This window comes from Eucyclogobius newberryi, unplaced genomic scaffold (genome assembly GCF_026437365.1).
Source record: "Eucyclogobius newberryi isolate DKJ021-1_F unplaced genomic scaffold, fEucNew1.0.hap1 SCAF_1, whole genome shotgun sequence".
NCBI classification, from domain to species: domain Eukaryota; kingdom Metazoa; phylum Chordata; class Actinopteri; order Gobiiformes; family Gobiidae; genus Eucyclogobius; species Eucyclogobius newberryi.
Genome location: NW_027315723.1, coordinates 24,751,033 through 24,761,108, shown reverse-complemented (window position 1 = coordinate 24,761,108; position 10,076 = coordinate 24,751,033). Strand labels below are relative to the sequence as shown.

Here is a 10,076-nt window from a genome sequence, read left to right as displayed (position 1 = left end):
GGTCAGGTGATCCGGTAGAGTAGCAGCCCCTCCGCGTCTCCAATCGTCTTTGTTAAGAAGAAAGATGGATCCGTGCCTCTGTGTTGACGATAGACCGCTAAACAGCAAAACTCCCTGATATGCTTTTCCGTTGCCTAGAATCGAGGATTCTCTTTATGCGCTGTGTGAAATGGTTCTCGACCATAGACCTTGCCAGCAGCTATAACCAAGTCCCGATGGTGGAAAGTGACAAATACAAGACGGCTTGTTGTACACCATTTGGTTTATATGAATTCAACCCATGTTTTTCTCCTTCTTCCACCCCTATTTGGGAGTGGTTTCACTACTGATGCTGACATTTGGATCTGGAGGCTCTTCAACTGCCTGGAGGAACGCTCTCTGCTCTAGATGAGGTGGTTCTGACTCCACAGTCAATCTGCAAATTGAAGCGCATCAGCCTGTCCATCTGTAGGAGGAGGATTTCTCCTTCACTGTGGTTCTCTCTGAGGTTTCTACTTCCTCCCATTGGATTTTGTAGTTTTTCCTTGCCGAGAAGCAGGGTCTAAGGACAAGGGATGTTTGGACAAGTTGCTAATTTCCTATGAACAACATTGTTTAATCTGTTCACTTTCGCTGTCGAGGCAACTGCTGTGGTGATTTTGGGCATTGAAAATAAATTCAATTGAATTGAATCATTATTGCCGATACAGTGAGCTCTGAGATTCTGTTGCATTAATCTACCAATGATTCAATTCATCCCCCAGATGTGACATGCTAATTAGCCTGTTTATTAGCTGATTGTGTTGGTAAACTTGGTTCTGGCGCTGCTGTTTTTGCTGGTGGGAGAGCAAGAAGCAACTGGCTGAATTAAAAACTACCCTGGAAATTGAAAGACTGCTCTTATACAGGAGGGAAAATGGAAAAAGGATTCAATTGTCTCACTGTCTTCTCACTCCAGGGAGAGCTCACCTGAGTAGCATCGAGAGTAATCTCCCATTAATGTGTGTATAGACATGTGATAGACCGGAGTTTACACATAGACTGTGTGTGTCCAGGGCTTATACACTACAGGCGCAGCTGCAAACCTTCAGACGATTACATCTTATTATTTACTCTAGCCTAGTGCTATATTGACTATATATAATTTATCTATGGTAGTGGTTCTCAAATGTTTCACATTAACTAGGGAAACATTTTAATTTCAGTCAAATTTACTTTTTACTTTTACTTCACTGCATTTTAGAGCAGCTATATGTACTTTCTACGGCACTATATTTTTGAAAAAACAAATTTTGAACAATATTGTTTTAATGTAAAACTTTTACTTGAGAAATGTTTTGCTCCTGTATCTGTATTTTTACTTAAGTAAGAAAATGTAGTACTTCTTCCACCACTGTTAGAACCACTGATCTATACTGTAGGCACAGTGTATACAGTAGGTCCTAAGCAATGATGCAAATTTTACATTGGATGGCTTTTGCTGTGTATTGGTGCAAAAATAATAAACCAAAATGCAATAAACACAAATGTGAGTTGTTATATTTCAACAGACTTCTGCATAGAATACAGTAGTTTACTCCTTCTTTACCAATTAAGAGTAAATGCTCTTCAATCCACAAAGGCTGTAATGCATAATGTGTGAAGCATAATGGTGGCTAGAAATATATTAAGGGTGTGAATGCACCCTTAATATATTTCTGCATTCACACTAAATTGAACCCATTTTAGTCCAGATGTGAACTTGGGTTGGTCTCGCTATGCTGAAAATGAATATGGTTCATCGGGATAAGAGGGAGATAATAATTGTTTGCTGACACTTTTGTATAACCGTGATAGTCACCAACAAACGTAATCACCATTTAACACCAGAAAAGCCATGTAACCATGATGTTTTCTTCTGGATTGTTGATTGCACTTCAAATGTACAATTCTACTGTATGTATACATAGAATAGTTGTTTAAACATGCAATTTATTCATGCATTTAAGATGATAAAATATCAATGACTGTAAACACTGTAATGAATGTATCAATTCTTAATAGCGATTGACTTTGTCATTAATCCCAATAGTTTTGGCCAAGATGTGCCTGTTAGGTTACTACAATCACAACTGCACTAAAGGCTTAACCCACTGACATATAGTAAGTGTTTTTCCTTCACAGTTTATGAACGGGCCACGCCTCATGTTCAGCTCAAAACGTCAAGAATTCACCCACTGAGCTGCAAAGGCTGATCTAGCACTGACTCATGATTGGCTGCAGGGTTTACAATGAGGAAAATAGGTATTTGAAAAGTCCTCCCACTTAGAAATTTTGGATAGGTCTGAAATTTTTATTGTAGGCGCATTTTCACTGTGAGAGACAGAATCTAAAAATCTAAAACAGACATCACATTGTATGATTTTTAAATTATTTATTTGTATGTTATTGATGCAAAAAAGTATTTGAACACCTGCCAATCAGCAAGAATTGTGGCTCTGAAAGACCTGTTAGTCTTCCTTTAAAAGTCCACCTCTTATTCATCTACATTAGCAGCACCTGTTTGAGCTTGTTACCTGCAGAAAGACATCTGTCCCCCCATAATCAGTCACACTCTTACTACTGCCATGAACCAGACCAAAGAGCTGTCAGAAGACACCGGAGGCAAATTGTCGAACTGTTGGAGCAACTGTTAGAAAATGGATCTCCCTCAGACTGGGGCCCCATGCAAGATGTCACCTCATGGGGAATCAATGATAAGAAAAGTGAGGAAACGTTTGACCTCTGTAATTGTAAACAAAGGCTTCTGTACCAAATATTAAAATTGTGATTTCTGGATTATTTTCTTTTTAGATTCTGTTTCTCACAGTGGAAATGCATCTACGAGGAACATTTCAGACCCCTCCATAATTTTCTAAGTGGGATAACCACTTGCAGAGGGTTCAAATACTTATTTTCCTCACAATATCTGAGGACTGGACATAATGTGAAGCTCATTCTGCTTTCTCATTGGATACACTGCATACATTGAATTTCTAGCCTTGCTTAAAATGACCTGAATTTAAGTATTTTTGACCAGATTTGAATTAATTGTGATGCAGAATATGTCACTAGTTTCAATACCTTTCTGACAATTTAGCTTGAAATAAGAACATCAATTCGCCCATTAGGTAGTTAAAAATTCATACCCCATTGGCAAATATTTTGTCTTGAAATAGGAAGAAATATACAACTGAAGCAGGTAAAATAAGCAGTACCTTTTTATAATAACTACACCTTAATTTGTCTTAACAAAGCATGAACATTAAGAACAATTCAGGCTTAGTAATTACTTACTTAAGGTTAGGAATTAGAGTTAGAGTACAAGTTAAGTAATTATCAAGCCTGAATCATTCTTAATAAACTTTTGTTCACTATGAATTACGTATTTATTCATGCTTTAATAAGTTTATTTATTGTAAAGTGTTAACAAAATGATCATAAGTAAAGTAAATACTATTCAAAATGTTTGAATTTAAGATGACTATCCTCCATTCAAATAATTTAATTTAACGTTATGTTTTTGGAATCAAGAAAGACATCATCTTTACCATTGTTATTTGGTAGCTTAGCTCACATACTACACTTTAAATTGAAGTCTAATTATTATTTTTAAACAGAATGTGTGTGTCTAAATATACTTGTGTGTCTATATTTGCATGAACAATGAAATATGTATGATTACATGCAGTGGGATAGGTCACTGAGCATGTCTGCTGTAACTGGGGAGCGCATGGTAATGCGCTCACTTGGCATGAGTTAAAAAGAGAAACTGGAAAAAATATATGTTCCTTTTTGAATTTTTTTCTTCTGGGTTGACCTCAGAAGATAATTTTGTACTTTGTGATTTGTATTCTCACAAAGATATGGCACATTTTGTGGTTCCTGTCATGTGATTTCTATTAGCGCTGCATATTGTAATCATTTTGTTGATGCAAATCACTGCTGCAACCATCTACATTTTACACAAAGACTGGTTCCCCTCACAAGAATGTAACTGGAATTAAGTCAGATGATGATAATAAAAAGATAAAAACAAGATCTATCCAAAGTGCAAGGTTTTCAGGGCAGTTTGTGTCCTCTAGAAATCAGCATAGATTCAATACAGTTTCATTAAAAATACAGTTTATTTTAGGACAGGATAAAATTGTACATGGACTCATAGGAACCACTAATGAGGCTTTCAGGCGAGGTTCCCGCTTCGTAAAAGAGCTGCTGCTGACTGCTGTGCTCCTGTTGTGTTGCGTGGGAACACACACGGCAAAGCTTTATGTCACGTTTTGAATAACAAGACAATCCTGTTTATGCCACCTGGTAAAAATAGCATGGAAAAAAGGCTACTAATTGCAATTGCAGATGTGACAGGACACTATCGGTGCTGACAAACAGAATTAAAACGGTAGCAGTTTGTAAATAAAGGCATCATTACGGAAGGAAAAACAAAAAACGTATGTATCTTTTCAGCTTATCAAGCTTTATGCATTGAAAAACAGCCAAAATACACATAACTTTCTTATTGGCTCAAATGCAGTCTATCTTCTCAATCAAATCAACTATAATTGCTTGGGATTGCTGGTATAACAGGAAAATGTTCCAACAACACTGTTCTTATACTGATTATCAATATGTATGTAATACAATTGGGATTAGGGCCCTGAAAACAGCAATCATATCCTGAGTAAGTCTAATTAGGTTGCACACATAGACACAAACGGCACTTCCTGACAGATTACCAACTCCTCTCATCAATACAGTGAAAATGTCTACTACAATCTGAAGATCAAAAACACCAATTAAGTTAAGCTTCATCTTCGGACAAGCTTTTCTTACATATCTTTGCTCTAAACTTGCCTTCAATAGCCTAGTGAACAATTCTGAACTGCATTTTGACACAACAAATGCTGTGAAAAGAAAGTCTTTTAATTGATATATTGTTTGAATGACCAAGCTTACTGTTCTATAAGCATTTTATTTGCTTTCTAACTTAATTTGGTCACTTTCTCTGCAGTTTCACCAGTCAGAGTTAGCTACAAAACAGCACCTCTAAATATAACCTCCCTAAACACTGTAGTCGTGAGTTTTTAAGTCCATGATTCAGAATCGAGTCTCGGAGCTGCCCCTCTTTAGTGTGCTGTTGTTAAAGTCCTCATGTTCAAAACTTAGATTATTATGTGACCTGGATATCATGAGCAGTTTTTCCCGTTTGCTGTAGTCGCGCCGCGCCGCTGTGGCCGCCGAACCGTCCAGCAGGCGCTCGCTGTGGTCCTCCCTGTCCTCCAGCCGCGTGTAACCCTTACTGTTGCAACTGCGGCTACTGTTGCTGCGGTCGAGGCGAGGCCAGCTCGGGTGCTTCCGCTGCTCGTGGTGCACGCTGAGCAGGCTCGGTCTGCGCTCCAGGTCCAGCGATTTGGAGTGGCTGCTGAGCATGTGCAAAGAGGAGTTCGAGCCAAAGTCGCTGCGGGCCGCTCCAGGAGAGAGCCAGCAGCCTGAGGTAGACGACGGGGCGGGGGACAAAGTGGAGGCGGAGGAATGATGCGAGGATGAAGCGGCAGAGTTGCTTCGATGGAGGCCCGGAGGTTTGGACGCTTTGGCGACGGTGGCCACAGGGATGGCTAATGACTCCATGGCGGTTAAAGCTTGCGTCCGGTCTTCCCCGCGCTCTCCCCTGTCCTCCTCAGTTATAGCCTCCATCTCCGGCTCATCGATGACGCAGTTGTTGAGTTTGATCACCGGCAGAGTGAAGGCGGAGATGGAGGAGGTGACGATGGAGCGGGCGTGGTGCCCGCCCCGCTCCCCGTCTCCGTCCACCGACCACTGATGCCGCACAGAATCCGCGTGAGCCAGCCCCAGCCCCGGATTGTAAAAGGGCCGGTCCTTATAGAGTGGAGCCAGGAGCCCAGCAAAACTACAGTCAAGTCTGGCCTGCTCTTCCTCCTCGAGCAGCACCTCCTCCTCCTCTGCCGACGCCCCCATGGACCGGGCGGTGAAGCCCAGCAGCGAGTTGCGAGCCATGCTGATGTTGTCGCTGAAGGCCTCTCGTGCGTAGACGCTGTTTCTGTGCAGCTGCTGCTTCTGTTCTTTCTGCCGCAGGCGATGGATGTCGATGACTGTGGAGTACATGTCCCTCATGTGGATGATCTGAAGGAGAGAGAACATTCAGTTGTTGAGGCCCAATATTTTATTTAGATTTGAGTATTTCTGTACAGACATGCATTAATGAAAGTGTCTGCATTTTTGTCAATAGTGTCAGAAGCCCGCAGAATGCCCAGTAGATGCAGTTGTACATTTTTTACAGAGTTAGAAAAATGTTCACTGCATTTTTCCTATAGTATTACTTCTTTATGAACCCATACGCTTGCCTTCCAGGGGTATAAAAGTACATAGCAAGCAGCACATTTACATTATTACTGCACAAGTATTATAGCTTTTAGCAAATTTTTTTCCAATATGATGAGTGTGTTGTTTACAGCATTGAAGGCAAACCTCAGGGCATGGTCTTTGGTCCATTTGTTTTAATTACAACATTAGGTTTGATTAGAAGTACTTAACTTACATAATTCATTGTTTTTAAATGACATGCTCAGGATGGCCCTATATAGAGAGATATGCCTCACTTGGAGTATTAGCGTCTCATTTGCATTATCTGGAGAGTGGATAAGGATGTGGGGAAGCGTTAATCAAATCAAGATGGAGAAGGAGAGGGCACAAGAGCAGGGAAATGTGATCAGAGGAAAATTGGAGAGATAAGGGTGGAAGTGGATCTGTGTGTTAGATATGCAGACGTGATGAATGTGGATAACCGCACTGTGCCCCGAATTTCATACAGAGCAAACATGAGAACGGGGAAGAAGTATAACAATTGCTGGGCGATGCTAGTCTGAAATGTGTCTGTGTTTGCTGTCTTACCTTTGTTTCTCTGTCCCTGTTTTCGTGGAGGATGGCATTTGCACAGATGAAGATGAAGATCCCGATGCCCATGGTGAAGGGTCCAAACATCTTCATCCTCTCAGAGTGACGATGCTGCTCCATGAAGCGGGTCAGAAGGCCAGCTCTCTGCTTTGAGGCTTCTATCACAAATACAACAATGAAGATTATCAGAGTTAGGTTAGTAGCACGTCGCTTCAGAGCGTTTGCTGTAAAGTTATGTATCTAAAAACAGTTTGGTTTGGAAAAAAATTCTTACCCTACCAGCTCAAGAAAATGTACACCCTCACTTTTCTCTTTTTGATTCTTATTTAAGGGGTAAAACAGGCACTTTCTCCAGTGATGACAAAAGTACTCCATTTGGGTATTTAAGTACAAGTACAGATACAGGAGTAAGTCAAAGTATCGCATTACAACGTTAAAGTGGAGAGTTTGATTAAGAATTGTGTTGATCTTTGGTCAACAAAGGTCAATTAAAAACAATCACTTATATTTCTAGTGAACTGTATGTGTTGATGTTTGTTTGCTCGGGCTTGAACTCAAAATCTTTCGTTTTAAACCACATGAAAAATACTTTTGACTTTTCAGTCCAGTTTGAAAATGTAGTGGAGCAGAAGGTAAAGATACTCTAATGTTGTGCAGTAAAAGAAAAAGCATCCACTACAAAATATACATAAGATAAAATATATATAAGTAAAGTACAGGTGCCTAAAAATGTTATTCAAACCAAGAACTTTTACTTTTTTAATTCCTTACGTTCCACTGTGGCCTTTCTCCCCATTTTAAACAGATATTGACTGACAATCCAGTTGTTAAGACCAATACCAACAGAAGGAATCAACCAACGCTTTTGGACATGTATTTGGGAGCACTACATGCTTTTAGGTGATTTGGTGACAAACTAGTGTTGTTTTAATTTACCTCCTTGAGCCTGTGAGCTCGAGTTGGCTCCATCTCCCACCGACACATTGGTTTTTACTTCATAAATCCCTTGCGTGGCAGATGTTGGGACTCCCTCGGGCCTGGTCGCTCCTTCTGACGAGCTTTTGGACATCTCCATTCTGCTGCCGTGCGGCCAGTAACCAAGCGTTGCCATGCCGATCCCCGCGGCCAGAATAACCAGCCCCAAAAGCAGAAAAAACCCTGAGGTGGAGTAAAGCCGTAGCCGTCCCCGAACTATTACAATGTCTGTTCTGCGTTTTCTCTTTCTGCACGGGCCAAATGTGGAGAAAAAAAAGAGGGTTTTTAGACCACACACTTACGGATATGTTGGCTTTATTTTGTGATTGGTTGGACATATTGGTCATTTTCTATGTCTAAATGTCTAAAGTCTTCCATGTAGTGCTAAAAAATGAATTATGTTGGAATTTGGGCTGCAGGATTTTGGAAAAATGTCAAATAGCAATTTTTCCAGTTTTACGATTGCAATTAGATTTGACATTTATATTTGAATTGTCCGTTCAAAGTTAACATTTTAAACACGTCCAAGAGAATTGTCAATCAGACAAAAAGAAGTATTCAGTCATTCATAACGTGTTTGTAAATATTTTAACTACAAGGTTAGTTTCATGCAGAATAAGACAGGGTAGTATTTCAGCCTTGGCCATCCATGCAAATTAAAATTTAAATTCAACTGTTTTTAATTGTGCAGCTCAAGATGGAACACTTTTTCCCAGCTACACTATGTAACTTTCCTGGTGGAGATATTGTATTTAATGAAGATGCTTTTGCCTTGCCTAGAATGTTCCACAGTATGCATTAAACTTATCTTTCTCGGAGTCAAGCAGGAGATGCAACCAGTTACAGGTCAGATCTGTGGAGAAGCGACCCCGCTCAGAGTTAGAATGGATGTTTTACAATTATTTTTTTGTCATTAGCAATCTAAACATCTATAATTGGATAAACTTCCTATAAGTTATTTGTTCTTTTCTTCTGTATCTACCTCTGTATCTACCTGCGTTGCATCAATGGAATTTCCCCATGTGGGACAATAAAGGAATATCTTATCTTATCTTATCTTAAACACAAGATAGATGAGCCTAATTCCATACTGTGGAACATTCCAGGCAAAGCAATGGAGACAAGCACATGGCGGACACCTTTATACATGTGAATAATTAGGCTACATATAGTGAATAAACCACTGAAAATTATGACAAAACAAGATTCCTTTTGCTGTGTCTGATTTGTCTTAAATCAATGCACATTTCTTTCTGTTTGCCTTGATTTACCTGGGCGCCGGCTCTGGGGCAGGACCCCCCAAAGCTGAGAGCGGTCGATGCTGAGAGCGGCAGGAGTCTTGTCGTTTCAGCTTTGCCAGGCCGGTTAGCACGCCTGCTGCTGCCGTCATGGTTCAACTAAAGAGACAAAACAGAATTGAATTTACTCTTTCCTTTTACAATGCTAAAAACAGGAAAGAGAGGGTAATTTTGTTCTGACGGATGACTGGGATCATACAAACTTCTCCAAGGAGGACAACATAATTATGTTTGTAAGAATTCTGGTAGAAAAAATGTATCTCAGTATTTTATAACATCATGTCAAACACTGTTCTCAAAGAAATACTGGTCCTGAAACATTGAACTGAAAAGCATTGCACTATTGCACTTTGTATACGGGCCTCACACCTCCTGTCATGAATACAATAAATGAATACCTTTGGAGCATCCTATTGGCTGTGGGGAAGAAGGCCATCAGAATAAAACGGTTGACACGAACAATCAAGGACTGACATTATAATCGGACTTAATTTTAAAAAGGATGAATTTGACAGACTTTGGATTAAATGGGCGTTCACTTTGTGCCTTCATTTTCTTTGTACGTCTTTTGCTGCTTTTTTTCCCTGTTCTCTGGTTGTGTTGTTCTTTGTGTTTTTCTGTTTTGTTTTGTTTTGTGTGGTATAATTAAAAACTGACAAAAGAGATACAATTATTCCCTGACATTTTGCATTGTTATTGAAATATCTTGGCATCTCTCCTGTCTCTATTGACTGAACGAGTTTACGGGATCAAACCAGCAAACACTTTGTACATTTGATTCTTCCACGGCTGCCACACTTTTATAACAGCCACTTTTGAAAATCTTTCTTTTCCAGAAGTCGGTCACGCAATGTTGAGGAATTAAAGACAAGAGAGTAACTGTGATTCATATAAGTG

General features: G+C 39.9%; 1 protein-coding gene across 1 annotated transcript in view; it reads right to left on the bottom strand.

The window, feature by feature from the left end:
• Positions 1-4,100: 4,100 nt before the first annotated feature.
• Positions 4,101-10,076, bottom strand: part of tmem200a (transmembrane protein 200A) — a 28,063-nt gene continuing 22,087 nt past the window's right edge. The window contains exons 2-5 of the mRNA XM_072440729.1: positions 9,153-9,278; positions 7,843-8,129; positions 6,904-7,064; positions 4,101-6,135 (exon numbers count right to left, since the gene is read on the bottom strand). Of these exons, the coding sequence (XP_072296830.1) occupies positions 5,092-6,135; positions 6,904-7,064; positions 7,843-8,129; positions 9,153-9,271 (1,611 nt within the window). The 5' untranslated portion in view covers positions 9,272-9,278 and the 3' untranslated portion in view covers positions 4,101-5,091. The remainder of the gene's footprint in view (positions 6,136-6,903; positions 7,065-7,842; positions 8,130-9,152; positions 9,279-10,076) is intronic.